This window comes from Caenorhabditis briggsae, assembly GCF_000004555.2.
Source record: "Caenorhabditis briggsae complete genome, chrIII, whole genome shotgun sequence".
In the NCBI taxonomy this organism is placed as follows: domain Eukaryota; kingdom Metazoa; phylum Nematoda; class Chromadorea; order Rhabditida; family Rhabditidae; genus Caenorhabditis; species Caenorhabditis briggsae.
This window is the reverse complement of record NC_013490.2, coordinates 3,249,796-3,268,815: the sequence shown is the minus strand read 5'-3', so window position 1 is coordinate 3,268,815 and position 19,020 is coordinate 3,249,796. Positions and strand designations below refer to the sequence as shown.

General features: G+C 34.2%; 2 protein-coding genes and 1 non-coding gene across 3 annotated transcripts; all 3 read left to right on the top strand.

Annotated features, from left to right (window-relative positions):
- Nucleotides 1–935: 935 nt before the first annotated feature.
- Cbr-nmt-1 lies at nucleotides 936–5,536 on the top strand (the record flags this gene model as incomplete). Its single annotated transcript, XM_002642685.1, has 5 exons — nucleotides 936–1,034; nucleotides 1,112–1,244; nucleotides 2,380–2,829; nucleotides 3,946–4,289; nucleotides 5,210–5,536. The coding sequence occupies 5 exons, from the start codon at nucleotides 936–938 to the stop codon at nucleotides 5,534–5,536; spliced, it is 1,353 nt and encodes a 450-aa protein (XP_002642731.1).
- Nucleotides 5,537–6,576: 1,040 nt separating this feature from the next.
- CBG28446 lies at nucleotides 6,577–6,658 on the top strand. The gene has a single exon. It is a non-coding gene (tRNA).
- A 2,160-nt stretch (nucleotides 6,659–8,818) lies between these two features.
- On the top strand, nucleotides 8,819–18,477 carry Cbr-nfm-1 (the record flags this gene model as incomplete). Its single annotated transcript, XM_045243539.1, has 11 exons — nucleotides 8,819–9,040; nucleotides 10,106–10,321; nucleotides 10,370–10,588; nucleotides 11,411–11,545; nucleotides 11,588–11,722; nucleotides 12,222–12,524; nucleotides 13,661–13,810; nucleotides 13,859–13,934; nucleotides 13,984–14,245; nucleotides 15,417–15,630; nucleotides 18,337–18,477. The coding sequence occupies 11 exons, from the start codon at nucleotides 8,819–8,821 to the stop codon at nucleotides 18,475–18,477; spliced, it is 2,073 nt and encodes a 690-aa protein (XP_045097255.1).
- Between the last annotated feature and the right edge of the window lie 543 nt (nucleotides 18,478–19,020).

Here is a 19,020-nt window from a genome sequence, read left to right as displayed (position 1 = left end):
TGACTGAAAATTTTCTTTTTTGATGGTTTTTGATAAGAAATTCATTGGAAAAAGGCAAAAAATTTAATATTAAGACAAAAAAAATTTTTTGCTCAAAATTGAAATTTTTCGACTGATAAAACTTGTGGCATCACATCGTCATGCCACTCGTCGTCTTATCAGTTGACAACGACCGCCCGGAGGCTCTTTACAACTTTAGAAAAAGGGAAAAAATGACAGAAAAAATGACAGATGTTCGGGACAGCTGAAAAAACACACTTTGTCGCCGCGAAACCCTTGTTTAGACCGATTTTTTCGGTTTTTTTACAGCTTTTCATGCAAAAAATCACGAAAAATCAATAAAAATCAGAGGAGAAGCCCGAAAAATCAGCGCCCGATAATCGGTGAAAATTGATAGTGTCGGCAGGCGACGAGAGAGTACACGAAACGAGGAGAGGCGAGAGAACGCGTCGTGAGATATGACGCATGGGGTGTGAACACCACCACGACATATTGCACACACTGGGTGATTGGAAAGTTTTCAATCGCAGAATTCGATAAATTTTCAGATTTTCATGACTTTTAGAGTTTTTCTTAGAGTTTTTATGGAAAAATATACAATTTTAATGTTCTCAGTTCAGTTTTGATGCAGAAAGTCCGCCAAAGTCGTTCAAAAATCGCTAAAAAACAGGGATAAAAATTAGGGGGAAAAATAATTAAAATTAGGAATTTTAGATATGAGTCATGTGATTTCGAAGCAAGTTTTCATGATTTTCTCAGTCCTAAATTTGTATATTTTTACCAATTTTCGTTGTATTTTTCCGATTTTTAAGAAAAAAATTTTAGGAGGAAAAATATAAAAAATTCAGATTTTGAACGGATTTTTCGCTATTTTCTCCTGGTTTTTTGCACACTTTTCACTCAAAAACGCAATTTCTTTTCTTCCAGAACTTGCGATGGTCCACGGACACAGTCACGACGGAGCTCCGTGCTCTGGACACCATGGAGAGGAGGGTGGTTCGCGTCCGGCGCCAACTCATGTGGACATGCAAGCGGTAATTTGATTTTTCGATGTTTTCGAACCAAAAATTCCAAATTTTATCGAAAAAATTGCAAAATTTCCAATTTTCAGGTCATGGAGCAGCTCCGCGCCGCCGGTGTCGACGTCTCAAGCTTGCCGAATATTCCAACGGCGCCGCGCGACGTCGAAGAGGCTCGTAACAAGAGTTTCCAGTTCTGGAGCACTCAACCAGTGCCACAAATGGGTAATTTTGGGATTTCGAGGGTCCAGAGCGCCTTTTTGTGATTTCCAAGGCAAAAATCACGATTTTAAGCTCTAAATTGGGATTTTCAGACTATTTTAGACCCGAAAAACTCGCTGGAAACGAGTTTTTTTCAGACAAAAATAGTTTTTGAGTTAATTTTTTTGAAGTTTTGGGTCATTTTTTGCTGAAATTAGTTGGATTTTGGGTCATTTTCGGCTTTTTAGTACTCCAAGAGTCGTTTTTCGACCATTTGTAACCCCAGAAAAACGCTTTTTGATCTAAAATTGACATTGCCGATCCAGGGGCTTTTAGAGTCGTTTTGAGTTGAAAATCAGCATTAAGATGACATTCGGAGCTCAAAAAGTTGGTTTAAAATTGAATTTAGTGTCATTTTTAGCTGTTTTTTTCAACCCAAATCCTAGATTTGACGACTTGAAAGCGATTTTGACCGATGTTGAGCTTTTTCTGGTCCAATATAACGATTTTTGAAGCCAAAAACGATAGTTTTGTATTTTTAGCCGGAATTCTCCAATATAGTGTTATTTTGTGTCATTTTAACTTTATTTTTATCAATTTTGTGGTCAGATTGACTTTTGCCAGTTTTAGGGTCATTTTAACTGGAAAATGAGTGTTTTTGGGTCATTTTAGTACTATTTTCATAATTTTTAGCTCAAAAAACATGAAAATAGTACTAAAATGGTCAGACTAAAACTTTTAATTGAAACTAAAAATGGCCCAAAAATGATGCTAAAACTCGAAAAAAGAGACACAAAAAATGAGCCATATTAGCCAAAAGAGTCGATTTGAACACGAAACTGACGAAAATAGTGCTAAAGTGGCCTCAAAAGCTCAAAAAACCACTCAATTTGAGCTAAAAATGACCCCAATATCTCGAAAAAACGCTTTATTTGCACCAAAAACGGCTCATAATAACCAAAAGTCGATGATTTGTACAAAGAACTGACGAAATTAGGCTAGAATGACACTAAAATCCGAGAAAAATGCTCATTTTTGACTAAGAAATGACCCAGAACTGAAAATAGTGCTGAAATTTAACATGACCTCAAAAACATAATTTCGACTGAAAATTCTCGATTTTCATGATTTTCATGCTGAAATTTTCGAATTTTTGCAGACGAACTCGTGCCAGCCGATGTGAACTGCGCCATCGAGGAGAACATTCCATTGGATAAGGTTCGCGCCGAGCCATTCACCCTGCCAACTGGTTTCCGTTGGGCCAACGTCGATTTGAATGATAAGGAGCAGTTGGATGAGCTCTACAATCTCCTGACCAAGAACTACGTTGAAGACGACGACTCGATGTTCCGTTTCGATTATTCGGCGGAATTCCTGAAGTGGGCTCTTCAAGTACCCGGATATCGTCCAGAATGGCACTGTGGAGTACGTGCCGATGGATCGAATCGTCTTCTCGCGTTCATTGGAGCCGTCCCACAGACTGTTCGGGTCTATGATAAGACCGTTCCGATGGTGGAGATCAATTTCCTGTGTGTCCATAAGAATCTTCGTTCGAGACGCGTCGCACCGGTTCTTATCCGAGAAATCACTCGTCGTGTCAATATCACTGGTAGGTTTTCGTCCAGAAAATTGGAACTTTTTGGCTCATTTTAGGTCATTTTAACGTTGTGGCCTAGAATACTCAACTTGCGAAAGTTAGGCCACCATACTGAAATAGCCTAGAAAACACAATATCTGACCATTTCTAGACCAAAAAAATTCATGAAAAATCACTTTTTAGGTCAGGAAATTTTCGAACCCAAATTCAGACAAAAAAATCCCCAAATTTTTCGACAGAATACCGAGAAACGCTCATCAAATTCGAAATCAGCCTGAAAAATGGGTCTAGACAGACTTTTCTAGAACTTTCTATCTCTATTTCAAGGTTTTTTGGTTACTGTAGCGCCAAATGTACGCAAACACCAGATCTTACGACACGTTGAGCTAGAACGCTGAAAGATGGATTTTGGACTATTTGGGATGCTGAATTCGAATCTGATAACGAAACTTACCGAAAAGTGGTTTTTTGCATGGTGGCCTAGTTTTTTCCAGTTCAAATTTCTAGGCCACCAACTTTTATGCCCTAGAAATGATAGGATATTCACCTGGTGTGTTTTTCAGTTCATTTAAGCATGGTGGCCTAACTTTTGCAAATTGAATTTTCTAGGCCACCATGGAAATTGGCCTAGGAAAAGAAAACTAAATGTTTAAGCTAAAGTTTGTTATTATATTCGAATTCAGCGTCCCAAAATTACCGGAAAATCCATTTTCAGCGTTTTCGCTCAAGATGTCGTAAGATCTGGTGTTTGCGTACTTCTGGGGCTACAGTGACCCAAAAAATCGTGAAATTGAGCTAGAAGGTTCTAGAAACATCTAGACCCATTTCTCGCGCTGATTTCGAATTTGATAAGCGTTTTTTGGTAATTTCTCGGTATTCCGTCAAAAAATTTGCGGATTTTTTTTTGTCTGAATTTGGATTTCAAAATTTCCTGATCTAAAAAGTGATTTTTCAGGAATCTTTTTGGCCTAGAAATGGTCAGATATTACGTTTTCTAGGCCATTTCAATATGGTGGCCTAACTTTTGCAAGTTGAGTTTTCTAGGCCACGACGTTAAAATGACCTAAAATGAGCCAAAAATTCAAATTTTCTGATAATTGACTAGTTTCAAAAGAATGATTTTTTCAGGAATCTTCCAAGCCGCGTTCACCGCTGGAATCGTCATCCCCAAGCCCGTCTCCGTGTGCCGTTACTATCACCGCTCTCTCAACCCAAGAAAGCTGATCGATGTCCGTTTCTCGCATCTGTCCGCCAAAATGACAATGGCCCGTACCATCAAACTGTACAAATTGCCAGATGAGCCGGCTACTCGAACGCTCCGTGAAATGAAAGAATCCGATGTTGGACAGGTGTTCAAGCTGCTCACCACCAGTCTGAAACAGTACTCGTTGGCACCGGTCTACAAGGATGAGGAGGAGATGGCGCACGCGTTGTTGCCGCGGAAGAATGTTGTGTATTCGTATGTTGCTCAGGTAAGAATTAAGGATGAGCAATGAGCACCGAAGAGGGTCAAAATTGAGTTGAGAGCTTCAAAATGAGTCTAAATACGATTTTTAACTAGGCTCCGCCCCATTCGTTTAAAGTGGGCGGAGCTTAGGCTCATTTTGACCATCAAAATTTGCTCAAAAATTTCAATATTGAGAAAACTACAGTAATCTTTGAAAATGAAAAAAAAAACAAAGTTTAGGGAAAGTTCTGTAATTTTCAGTCAGTTTTAGCGCTGTTGTTTTCGATTTTTTCAGAATTTCAATCAAATTTAAGAATGAGCAATGAGTGCACCTAGCTCGAAAATGGTCGAAATTGAGCTTGAATTCTAGGGAAAAAAATGGCCAAATTTGACTGAAAATCTTAGTTCACCCACATTTCTGTCAGTTATGGTTCAATTTGAAAAATTCGAAAAGCGTCAAATTCGGCTTGAAATGTGCTTCAAAATGAGTATAAACATGACTATATTAGGCTCCGCCCTTTTTCGGAAAAGTGGGCGTAGTCTAGGCTCATTTTGAAGCTAAAATGATAAGAAATTTGATAAAATTGGTTTCAAACAGTTAAAAATTTTGAACAGAAAAGCTCAAAATGAGCTCAAAATGGCTTATTTTCAACCGCAAAATTCAAATATGCTCTCGAATTGAGCCCTAAAGTAAATCGAACGTCATTTTTGGATTTCGAGAGAACTACAGTAATCCTCGAAATTCTTAAAATAAATTTTAAAAATTTCTGTGGTTTTCAGCCATTTTTAACTTTCGAAATTAGCCCAAAATAAGTAGGACACTGAGAAAACTACAGTAATCCTTGAAAAAATCAGAAAAATAGATAGTGAAAATTCAGTCATTTTCAGCAGTTTTTTCTTAGATTTTTCCTTTTTTTTTCAAGCTTTCAAAGTCAATTCTTTCAGAATCTCAATGGAAAAATCACTGATCTCGTGTCCTTCTACTCGCTTCCATCCTCCGTTATGGGTAATGCCAATCACAAGACCATCTTCGCCGCCTATCTCTACTACTACGTCGCTGGATCTGTCTCCGTGAAGCAGCTGATCAACGACGCGTTGATTCTGGCCAACAAGGAGAAGTTTGACGTCTTCAACGCGCTCGATTTGATGCACAACGAGAAGATTTTCTCGGATTTGAAGTTTGGAAAGGGAGACGGAAATCTACAGTACTACCTGTACAATTGGAAGTGCGCCGACATGAAACCCAGCCAGATTGGACTTGTTCTTCAATAAATTGCTCTTTGTTTTGTCTGAAATTGCTGAAAATCCCTCTGAAAATCGCCCCCAAAAAATCTCTACTTTTCCCCTTAATTTTGTCTGAAAATCGCTGAAAATCTGTTTAAAAATGATGGAAATATATCTGAAAATTCGTTAAAATGCTCAAAAATCGATTTATATTGAATTTTCATTGGAAATTTGTCTGAAAATTCTGAAAAAAATGCAAATTTTCCAGGTTTTTCAACTTTTTTTGGGAGATTTTTCGTGATTTTTCTCTCGAAAGTTGCTTCAAAAAACCCTTCTTTTTTAGATTTTCCCCCAATTTTTCCCTTTTTTTCCTCTTCGAAAAAACGCGCTCCATTGAGAATTTTTTCGAATTTTTGAATATTTTCTCCACGGAGCGCATTTCCCACTTATTCTTTTTCAGTTTCCTTAAGTAGATTTCCCCCTTTTTTTTTAGTGCAAGCGCGCCCTATTGAGAATTTTTTCTAAATGTTCTCATTAGAGCGCATTTGCTTCTTTTTTTTTGCTCCCACCACCCTTCCCCATAGAAATCAAGCAAACGCGCTCCATTGAGAAATAGTCAGTTTTTCGAAAATTTGAAATTTTCTCTGTAGAGCGCGTTTGTTTTCTGTTTTTCCCCCAAATTTTTATATTTATTGAACACTTGGTTTCTTCTTTTTTTTTTATTTGTCTCTTTTCGTTTGATGACCCCATGTGTATTATTTAAGAAGTAATTTTTTTTAATTTTTAATAATTTTTTTTAATTTAATTTAACGAATAAAGCATCTCTGTGTTGATTTTTGAATTATTTGACATTTTTTAGATTTTTAGAAGACTTCAGATGGGAAAAATCATCATTTTTCATCAGATTTTGTTTCATTTTTTGAAATTTTTATGCTGAAAATTTCAGAAAAGCATTCTTTTCAATTTTTTTAATTTTTTGAAAATACAATGAAATTTCATTTTCTCCCTCTCTCCTCACCCTCTCTCTCTCGCCTCGCTCCCCGCCTCCCCCTCCTTCTTGTACGCCCTCCGCCTCCTCTCCTCACCGTGCAGTCATGTCCGAGTGGTTAAGGAGATTGACTAGAAATCAATTGGGCTCTGCCCGCGTAGGTTCGAATCCTGCTGACTGCGTTAAGTTTTTTTAGTTTTTTGTAGCCTGCTTGAATCGAGTTGTGGGTGTTTTGATGATTATTTTTGGTGTTTTTTGGGATTGTTAACCTAAAATTTTGCGAAAAGTTCAAGAAACTTGGAACTTAGAAATTACTGTGAAAATTCGAAATTTCTAAAAACTAATAGACAGAAGTTCATTTGAAAAATCAGAGCTTCTGAAAAATCAGAGCTTCAAGAAGTCTGAAATTTCAAAAAAATCTAAATGTATCAATATGCGATTTTTTTTTCAGTTTGTTCTTAAACCCAAAAAATTTTGAAAATCCCAAATTACCGTATTTGCACTAACACCACCAACTTTAAGCCGGTCGACTTTGAGCTCAATTATCTCGGTTACTGTAAGAGATATCAAAATTTTGTCAACTGATAAAATATTGCTCATTTTATTACAGACATTTTATCAGTTGACAACTTTTTGCTATCTTTTATAGGAATCGAGATAAATTGGCATAAAGTTGACGGTTTGACTGGGGGCTTCTGTTAGAAGAAATCGTTCACAATTTTCAAATTTTTCAAAAATTACGAAAACTCTAACTATCTTTATGTACTCTAAACCATCATAAGCATTGAGAAATTGCAAAAAAAAATGGGTGTTGGCTTTCATTTTTTGATTTTTTTTTTAAATAGAAAATTCTTCCACAATGAATCATATCAACCTCTTATCATTTCAATTCTTTCACTTTTTTTCTAAAAATTAAGAATTTCTTCTTCTCTTTCTCTCTCTCTCTCTCTCTCTCTCTCTCTCTCTCTCTCTCTCTCTCTCTCTCTCTCTCTCTCCCCCGCTCTCTCTCACTAAAAAGAAGAGAAAGAAGATAGAGACGAGAGAGTGTCAGATCGAAAGAGACGCAGACACAACAAGTGTACAACACGGAGGGTAGTATTATGTTTGCCAGACCGACAATGCATCGATTTTCTCAAGAAAGTTTTTCTGTCTTAACGTTTTTTTTCCTTTTTTGTAGTTTGTAGTTTTATCCTCGAAAGTCACATTTTTGTATTATTTCAGTGTACTGTAATTATAGCATTTTTTGTGCAGAGCTCTTTTTTTTAAGTCAATTTTTGTAGATAAAACTTTAATTGAAGTTTCGAAATTCCTGGATTTTTTGAAAATCCTTGAAATTTCGAAACTTTTGACTTCCAAAGAAATCCGAAAATCCGAATTGTTCAAATCTTTAGAATTTTATAGAATTCAAAAGAAACATTCGAAAACTGTGTATTTCAGATTTTTAGAACTTCAGAAACTCAGAAATTTTGATACTATAAGAATTCTGAAATTCAGAAAATATTAAAATCCTAAAATCCAAAAATTCTAAAATTCTAAAATCCTAAAATCCAAAAATTCTAAAATCCAAAAATTCTAAAATTCTAAAATTCTACAATTCTAAAATTCTAAAATTCTAAAATTCTAAAATTCTAAAATTCTAAAATTCTAAAATTCTAAAATTCTAAAATTCTAAAATTCTAAAATCCAAAAATTCTAAAATTCTAAAATCCTAAAATCCAAAAATTCTAAAATTCTAAAATTCTAAAATTCTAAAATTCTAAAATTCTAAAATTCTAAAATTCTAAAATTCTAAAATTCTAAAATTCTAAAATTCTAAAATTCTAAAATTCTAAAATTCTAAAATTCTAAAATTTTAAAATTCTAAAATTCTAAAATTCTAAAATTCTAAAATTCTAAAATTCTAAAATTCTAAAATTCTAAAATTCTAAAATTCCAAGATCCTAAAATTCTAAAATTCTAAAATTCTAAAATTCTAAAATTCTAAAATTCTAAAATTTTAAAATTCTAAAATTCTAAAATTCTAAAATTCTGAAATTCTAAAATTCTAAAATTCTAAAATTCTAAAATTCTAAAATTCTAAAATTCTAAAATTCCAAGATCCTAAAATCAAGAAATTCTAAAATTCTAAAGTTTCGGAAAAAGAATTTTCAGATTTTCAGAAACAATTTCAGACAAAATTCGAATATTTCAAACGAAAAATAAGAATTTTCGAAATGTTTTTTTTTCAATTTTCAATCTAATTATCTCCTTTTGGCTCTTTTTTTTGCAAAAATTGGCTCAAAATCTCCAACTTTGCCTAAAATTTTTCAGGTAAATTTCACCTAAAAATCACAAAATCAAAAATGGGCGGATTTTCAATATTCTCTCGAAATTCGAAGCCAATTTATGCGAAAGTTAGTACGATGGATGCGGATTTGGAGAAGATTGTAATAGAGAAAACATGGACAGGAAGACATTTATTTGAAGCGGTTTGTCGAATTATCGGACTCCGGGAAACATGGTATTTTGGACTACAGTATACCAATAAGAAAAATATTCCATGTTGGCTGCAGAATGATAAAACGGTGAGTGTTTTTTTTTTTGGTTGAAAAAGGGGATTTTTAAACTTTGAAATAATAAAAAGGACATTTTGCGAGAAATTGAAAATTCCAACAAAATTTTTTTTTTTGAATTCTGAAACATGTTAAATTCCAAAATTTCTAAATTCAGATAAAATTTTTAGAATTCCAGAATTTTAGAATTCCAGAATTTTAGAATTTTAGAATTTCTGAATTTCTGAATTTCTGAATTTCTGAATTTCTGAATTTCTGAATTTCTGAATTTCGGAATTTCTGAATTTCTGAATTTCTGAATTTCTGAATTTCTGAATTTCTGAATTTCTGAATTTCTGAATTTCGGAATTTCTGAATTTCTGAATTTCTGAATTTCTGAATTTCTGAATTTCTGAATTTCTGAATTTCTGAATTTCTGAATTTCTGAATTTCTGAATTTCTGAATTTCTGAATTTCTGAATTTCTGAATTTCTGAATTTCTGAATTTCTGAATTTCTGAATTTCTGAATTTAGAATTCCAGAATATTAGAATTCCAGAATATTAGAATTTTAGAATTTCTGAATTTCTGAATTTCTGAATTTCTGAATTTCTGAATTTCTGAATTTCTGAATTTCTGAATTTCTGAATATTAGAATTCCAGAATATTAGAATTTTAGAATTTCTGAATTTCTGAATTTCTGAATTTCTGAATTTCTGAATTTCTGAATTTCTGAATTTCTGAATTTCTGAATTTCTGAATTTCTGAATTTCTGAATTTCTGAATTTCTGAATTTCTGAATTTCTGAATTTCTGAATTTCTGAATTTCTGAATTTCTGAATTTCTGAATTTCTGAATTTCTGAATTTCTGAATTTCTGCATTTCTGAATTTCGGAATTTCTGAATTTCTGAATTTCTGAATTTCTCAAATTTTGAATTTCTGAATTTCTGAATTTCTGAATTTTTGAATTTCTCAAATTTTGAATTTCTGAATTTCTGAATTTTAGAATTTCTGAATTTCTGAATTTCTGAATTTTGATAATTTTAGAATTTTGAGAATTTTCACATTTTCAAATTTTTTCAAATTTCCGAATTTCAGATATGTGGCCAAGACGTTCAAAAAGACCCCTCCGATGCGAGTTTTCATTTTCTATTCCTCGTGAAATTCTATCCAGAAGACGTCGAGCCAGAGATAATTCTCGACGTCACTCGACATTTATTTTTTCTTCAAATTCGAGAAGCCATCCTCTCAATGAACCTGTATTGTTCTCCAGAAGCCTCCGTCCTCTTAGCCAGTTTTGCAGTTCAAGCAATGGTACGGTAGTCTTAATTTTCATTAAAAAACTACAGTAATCCAATTCAGCACGGCGATTGCACAGAAGAAGTTGGACCCATAGATCTGGACAAACATTTACCAAAAAGTGTCATCGATCAATATGATATGAGTGCAGATATGTGGAGAGATCGAATCAAACGATGGTGGTCTCGAAACGCCGGACAATCGAGGGAGGAGGCGGAGCTCGAGTATTTAAGGGTTGCACAGGATTTGGAAATGTATGGAATCCTTTACTATCCCATTTGTGTAAGTTTTCATTGCTTTTACTGAGTCTAGAAGGCTTTGAGCTTCAAAATGAGCCCCATATTGACCTACTTTGCGCAATTTTGTGCTTTGATCTACCAACCGCGCCACGCGACCGCGACGCACCCAAAAAATTGGAATCATCGAAACCTAGGCATGCTCATATTCATTTTGAAGCTCTCAAAAAGGAAAATTCAAATCTAGAGAAAATTTGCGATTTGGAGTGAAATCTGAAAAGTTAGAGCGCTTTCAAATTTTCAGCAGAAAGTTTGAAGGAACTAAAATGATAAAATTGCACTTACGAAGTAATTAAAATTAAAATTACCATATTTTGAAGCGCGAGAGCTTCAAAATGAGCTCCATTTTTGCTACTTTTGGCTCATTTTGTTTTCACCCACCAACCGCGCCGCACGACCGCGATGCGACCAAAACGTTGAAATTGAACAAAACTGGGCATGATTATACTTATTTTGAAGCTCGTAACATACTAATTCACAATATATGCGTTTCATGTAAGCCCGATAAACATTCGCTGAAATAGGAAGCCTTGAATTTTTTGAAAAACGTTTTTTGAGACTGCTCTAATAAACAAACTAAACTCCCAAAACGGTTATAGATGAAAATTTTGAGTTTCCGACTTCACGAGCTTCAAAATGAGCCCCATATTGACCTACTTTGCTCACTTTTGAGTTTCGACATACCAACCGCGACGCACGACCGCGACGCACCCGAAAAAACGGAAAATGAGCGAACATGGGCTTGATTATACTCATTTTGAAGCTCCAAACTAGCCAAATTCAAATATCTAAATATAAAATCTTTCAGAACAACAAAGAAACGGATCTTCATCTTGGAATATCCGCTCAAGGATTGGGAATCTATAAGGGTGTGAATCGGATAACACCTCGCCCGTTTTTCAGTTGGAGTGAAATTAAAAATATTCAGTTTAAGAGTCGAAAAGTGAGTTTTTAAACTATAATTTTTGAAAAATCGATTTTTCAGTTCCATATGAAGACCGTCGACAAGTCGACAATATCGTTTCGATCGCGAGAAACATCAATCGATTCATCGATTTTGGATTTATGTATAGGAACACACAATTTGTATTTGAGAAGGAGGCAACCAGATACATTAGAGGTTAGAATTTTCGAATTCAGCGTTTTGAGAGCTTCAAAATGAGTATAATCATGCCTGAGCTCGTATAAGTTTCGCTTTTTGGATGCGTCGCGGTCGCGCGGCGCGGTTGGTAGATCGAAATCCGAAATTGAGCAAATTGGGTCAATATGGGGCTCATTCCAAAGCTCTCCGGCTTGAAAATTTGAAAATCAAAGTTGGCGTCCTGTTAAAGCAGTTTTTCTGTAACAAGGGTCTTAAAAAAGAAGCTAAAAACTTAAAACCCCTGTAACTTCTGTCATTCTTGTTCAAATTAAAAACAACAATTCGATTCGTAATTTCCTTGTCGAGAGCTTCAAAATAAGTATAATCATGCCTAGGTTTGCTCTATTTAAGTTTTTTGGGCGCGTCGCGGTTGTGCGTTGCGGCTAAGTAGGTCAAAACTCAAAATGCGTCTAACTAGGACAAAATGGGGCTCATTTTGAAACTCTAAATCTAACGAATTTGAATTTTAAACTTTCAGGTGCAACAAATGAGGTCTCAAGCCAAAGAGGACAAACAAAGGAGGTCCGTAGAGCAGGCGAAGATTGCTCTAGAGCGAAAAGAACGGCAACAAATGGAGAAAGAGTGCAAGGAACTGAAACAACAGGTTGAACTGATGACAATGGAATTGATGAAAGCACAGGAGAGTGTTCGGAAAGCAGAAGAGGCAAATGATCAATTGGCGGAGAAAGCGAGACATTCGGAACATGAAACATTGATGTTGTACAAACAGAAAAGTGAAGTGGAGGCGGAATGTAATCGATTGAGTATGAATAATATGAAGGTGAGAGTTCGGGAGAGTGGTATATTTGAATTTGACTCGGTGAGAGCTTCAAAATGAGTATAATCATGCCTAGCTTTGCTCAATTTTGCATTTTTCATCGCGTCGCGATCGTTCGGTGCGGTTGGTGGGTCAAAAAATGAGCCAAAAGTAGCGAATATAGGGTTCATTCTGAAGCCCTCGTGCTCCAGGATATGGTAATTCTAATTTCAATTGCTTCGTACGTGCAATTTTATCATTTTAGTTCCTTCAATTTTTCTGCTGAAAATTTGAGAGTGCTCTAACTTTTCAGGTTTTTCTTCAAATTACAAAATTTTTTAAGATTTGAATTTTTCCTGATGAGAGCTTTAAAATAAGTATAATCATGCCCAGGTTTGCTCGATTTCAGTTTTTCGGGTGCGTCGCGGTCGCGCGGCGCGGTTGGTAGATCAAAATTCGAAATAGATCAAATTGGGTCAATATGGGGCTCATTTCAAAGCTCGCAGTTTCAAATTCTCGAAATTTCTTGTTTCGAACGTCTGAATCGAAAAATATCGCCGGTTTGGGACAACCGAAATTTTGGGTGAAAAATTCAAATGCTAATAACTTTTCTAGACTTTTCGCAAACTAATTTTTGGCGTTGAAATTGGATTTCGTTTGTTGTAAGCTTCGAAATGAGTATAATCAAGCCCATGCTCGCTCATTTTCAGTTTTTTCGGGTGCGACGCGGTCGTGCGGCGCGGTCGGTAGGTCAAAACTCAAAAATGAGCAAAATAGGCGAATATGGGGCTCATTTGAAAGCTCTCAGCTTCAAAATCTCAAACACGTTTATTTCAAACGTCTCAATCTAATAATATTTTGACTAAAAGACTTTCAAAATTTTGGGTGATAAATTTTATAGCTTATAACTTTTCTAGACTTCTCTCAAGTTCATTTTAGATATTAAAACTGATTTTCATTTGTTGTTAGCTGCAAAATAAGTATAATCATGGCCAGGTTTGCTCAGTTTCAACTTTTTGGGTGCGTCGCGGTCGTGCGGCGCGGTTGGTAGGTCAAAACTCGGAATAGAGCAAAGTGGGTCAATATGGGGCTCATGATGAAGCTCTCGATGTCAGAAATTCAAAAATCTTAGTCTCAAGCGCAAATTTTCATTATTTCAGTCAGAAGAAGCACTTCTCCGAATGGAACGAAAAGCGCGAGAAGCGGAAATCCTGGCGAAACAAATGTCAATGTCGCTGGCTGATGTCAGTTTGGATGCGAATCGAAAAATGACACAATACTCGAGTCAAACGGCTTTGGTTATTGATCCAGTGAGTTTTTAAAGAAAAAATTGGGATTTTAAATTTTTTGAATTCTAGAATTGGCACCAACAACACCAAGGGCACCCTGGAATGCCAAGCACTGGATCCTATCATCAATTGCAATCACTGGAACGTGAGGATTACAAACTTTCAGAATTTTTTTGGAAATTTTGAAATTCCAGATTCCCATCCATCGTCCCAACAGATGATGTCACGAAGTCTAAACATGCCATCCACATTCTCCTCCCCAATTCCATCGAATCCACCTCCAAATCTTCAGAATACACCACTTCAGAATTCTCAGAATTCTCAAAATATTCAGAATTCGCAGAATCCGAAAGCTCCGCCCACTTATGGCTCGGGGCTCATCTTTCCGCCGCCAGATCCATCGATTAATCAGATTTTTGAACAACAAACGATTTTGATGGAATTGGAAAAATCCAGGTGGACTTGAAAATAGAAAAATTGAATTTCCGACATAGAGAGCTTCAAAATGAGTATAATCATGCCTAGATTTGATTGAGTTTGAATTTTTGGGTGCGTCGCGGTCGTGCGGGGCGGTCAGTAGGTCAAAATTGGGAATAGAGCAAAGTAGGTCAATATGGGGCTCATTTCAAAGGTCTCCACCTCAGGAAATCAAATAATTTAGTTTAAAGTGCTTTGTGAATGCAACGTTGCTAGTATAGGTGCTCCAATGTATTCGCTACAAATTTGAAAGCGCTGTAACTTTTCTAAGCTTTTGTCAAACTCATTTTTAATGCTAAAATCAGATTTCCCTAGTTGTGAGCTTCAAAACGAGTATAATCAAGTCTAGGTTTGCTCAATTTTTGAGTTTTCACCTACCAACCGCGCCGCACAACCGCGACGCATCCAAAAATTAGAATCAATCGAACCCAGGCATGATTATACTCATTTTGAAGCTAACAACGAACGATTTTTGATTCTAATATCAAATCTTCGTTTGACAAAAGTCTAGAAAAGTTACAAGCTTTTCAATTTTTCACTAAAACTTTTGATAGTCCTATAAAAGTTATATCGTCTTATTTCCACGTTTGCAATACAAAAATTTGAATTTCTGACATTGAGAGCTTAAAAAAAACCTCATATTGACCTATTTTGCCCAATTTGAGTTTTGACCTACCAACCGCGCCGCACGACCGCGACGCACCCAAAAAGTTGAAACTGAGCAAACCTAGGCATGATTAAACTCATTTTGAAGCTAACAACAAATGAAAATCAGTTTTAATATCTAAAATGAACTTGAGAGAAGTCTAGAAAAGTTATAAGCTATAAAATTTATCACCCAAAATTTTGAAAGTCTTTTAGTCAAAATATTATTAGATTGAGACGTTTGAAATAAACGTGTTTGAGATTTTGAAGCTGAGAGCTTTCAAATGAGCCCCATATTCGCCTATTTTGCTCATTTTTGAGTTTTGACTTACCGACCGCGCCGCACGACCGCGACGCACTCAAAACTGGAAATTGAAGTAAACCTGGGCATGATTATACTCATTTTGAAGCTAGCAACAAGCGAAACCCGAATTTAACTTTAAAAATGAGTTTGGCAAAAGTCTAGAAAAGTTACAACTCAAAAACTTTAAAAAAATTGTTACAGAAACGAATACGAAAAACGAGCAAGAATATTCAAAGAGCATTTAGAGGAGCTACGCGGTGATATTGACGGATTGAAGAGAGATGAAAATATGACAGTTGGGGGACAGAATGGGACACAAAATGGGACACAAACAATTCAACAACATCGAGAACACGATGCGATTCATGCTCAAAATGTTGCTCAGGGTTTTGATAAATTTACGACGATGCGAATGGTAAGACAGGGTTACTGTAGGTTTTTTGGGATTGCTGTGACCGGGAAATATGATTACTGTACCTTTTTCAAAAGATTACTGTAACTAAAAATTGGATTTCTGTAGTTGTGGCCGCTATAATCATAATGGTACTCTACCTTGGAATTGGATTACTGTAGCTTTTATAAGGGTTACTGTCGATTTTTTGAATGATTACTGTAGATTTTTTTTGGGATTACTGCAGACGTTTAGGGTTACTGTAGTTAAAAGCACTACACTATTACTGTACCTTGAAACAGGTTACTCAAGATTTTTAGGATTACTGTACTTCAAAATATTACTGTAGTTGTGACCGCTATAACGGTGATGGTACTCCACTAAGAAATAGGATTACTGTAGCTTTTTCAGAGGATTACTATAGATTTTGAAGGAGCACTGTAGTTGAAGAAGCTACTGTAATTTGGGAATTGGATTGCTGTAGCTTTTTGACATTACTGTAGTTTTGAAAGCTGTAGGATTACTGTAGAATTTTTTTGGGAATTTTATGTTTTTTCCAATATTTCAAAAGTTTGCAAATTGAAATTTTCCGAACTTTTTGAAAATCGAAAACAAGACATTCTAGATTTTCTAGGGTTACTGTAGGATTACTGTAGTTTGGAAAAATCGGACTTTTTTTTCAAAAAAAAAGAAATCAAACTCAATATTTGCGCTGCTGATAACTTTGTTCTTTTTAATCTGTCAGTTGATTTTGCTGACAATCAACTTCCGAAAAAAAAATTTCAATGATGTCAGTTATCAGTTTTTCAATTTTTCCGAAATTACGCTGATGTAATTTTCCCATTTTCCGAACTTCTGCATTTTGGAATCTCCTGGAATTTTTGAATTTTTAGAATTTCTCAATTTCTGAATTTCTGAATTCCTGAATTTCTGAATTTCTTGGAATTTTCGAATTTCTGAATTTCTGAATTTCTGAATTTCTGTTTTTTTGGTTGAAAAAGGGGATTTTTAAACTTTGAAATAATAAAAAGGACATTTTGCAAAAAATTGAAAATTCCAACAAAAATTTTTTTTTTGGAATTCTGAAACTCTTAAATTCCAAAATTTCTAAATTCAGATAAAATTTTTAGAATTCCAAAATTTTCGAATTTTTAGAATTTCTGAATTTCTGAATTTTCGAATTTCTAGAATTTCTCAATTTCTGTATTTCTGAATTTCTGAATTTTTGAATATTTGAATTTCTGAATTTCTGAATTTCTGAATTTCTGAATTTCTGAATTTCTGAATTTCTGAATTTCTGAATTTCTGAATTTCTGAATTTCTGAATTTCTGAATTTCTCAAATTTTGAATTTCTGAATTTCTGAATTTCTGAATTTTTGAATTTCTGAATTTCTGAATTTCTGAATTTCTGAATTTCTGAATTTCTGAATTTCTGAATTTCTTGGATTTTTCGAATTTCTAGAATTTCTCAATTTCTGAATTTCTCAAATTTTGAATTTCTGAATTTCTGAATTTCTGAATTTTTGAATTTCTGAATTTCTGAATTTCTGAATTTCTGAATTTCTGAATTTCTGAATTTCTGAATTTCTTGGATTTTTCGAATTTCTAGAATTTCTCAATTTCTGAATTTCTCAAATTTTGAATTTCTGAATTTCTGAATTTCTGAATTTTTGAATTTCTGAATTTCTGAATTTCTGAATTTCTGAATTTCTGAATTTCTGAATTTCTGAATTTCTGAATTTCTGAATTTTTGAATTTCTGAATTTCTGAATTTCTGAATTTCTGAATTTCTGAATTTCTGAATTTCTGAATTTCTTGGATTTTTCGAATTTCTAGAATTTCTGAATTTCTGAATTTCTTGGATTTTTCGAATTTCTGAATTTCTGAATTTCTGTTTTTTTGGTTGAAAAAGGGGATTTTTAAACTTTGAAATAATAAAAAGGACATTTTGCAAAAAATTGAAAATTCCAACAAAAATTTTTTTTTTGGAATTCTGAAACTCTTAAATTCCAAAATTTCTAAATTCAGATAAAATTTTTAGAATTCCAAAATTTTCGAATTTTTAGAATTTCTGAATTTCTGAATTTTCGAATTTCTAGAATTTCTCAATTTCTGTATTTCTGAATTTCTGAATTTTTGAATATTTGAATTTCTGAATTTCTGAATTTCTGAATTTCTGAATTTCTGAATTTCTGAATTTCTGAATTTCTGAATTTCTGAATTTCTGAATTTCTGAATTTCTCAAATTTTGAATTTCTGAATTTCTGAATTTCTGAATTTTTGAATTTCTGAATTTCTGAATTTCTGAATTTCTGAATTTCTGAATTTCTGAATTTCTGAATTTCTTGGATTTTTCGAATTTCTAGAATTTCTCAATTTCTGAATTTCTCAAATTTTGAATTTCTGAATTTCTGAATTTCTGAATTTTTGAATTTCTGAATTTCTGAATTTCTGAATTTCTGAATTTCTGAATTTCTGAATTTCTGAATTTCTGAATTTCTGAATTTTTGAATTTCTGAATTTCTGAATTTCTGAATTTCTGAATTTCTGAATTTCTGAATTTCTTGGATTTTTCGAATTTCTAGAATTTCTCAATTTCTGAATTTCTGAATTTTTTCTAGAAAAAATCGAAATCGGCAAGTTCGATAGGATCCTCCTCATCTTGCTCACCCGATCCTACTTCCCCTACCGTAGTTATCACACGCTACGCGGCCGCGTCGCGTCGACAGCCACCGCGTAGCGGTGGTGTACCAACTACAGTAACCCAAAGATCAAAGGGTTTAGGTCATTTTAATATGAGATTGCTGCCTCCGAGGCAGCAGTCGTATGACGTGGCAAGGGGAAGTGAATGGGTTGAGGCGGACATCTAGGACTTGTGGACACACAGACAGACATGTGAGGAAATAGAGTGTTGTGGAGTGCGGAGAAATGTTTTTTTTTTTTGAAATTAGTTGTAAATCTAATGTCAGGTGTTTGTTTTGATTTAAAGTTCATTTTAGAATTTAGGTGGAGTTTTGAAAACTCAATTTTTTGGAATTTTTCCAAAATTCAAAGTTTCGATTTTTTTGGAATTTTCAGTGTGTTGTGGAATGAAAGTGTGCAGAGAAATGGACTTTTTGAGATTTTTGAAAAACTAATAGTGTGGTTTTATTTTGAATTTTTGAATTTTTCGGAAACTTTGAAAAATGAGACTTTTTTGAAATTTCTGAATTTTTGAATTCTGAAAGTTGGGATTTCTGAAAATGCTGATTTTTTGGTAATTTTCGACTATTCTGTAGTTTCTGACTTTTGAGATTTCAATTTTTGAGTTTTTGGGAGTCTTAAACTTTTAAAACATGTAGAATTTCCGGATTTTCTGAAAATCTGAATAACGTAATTTCTGGGTTTTTCTATTTTTTGGAAGCGTTAATTTC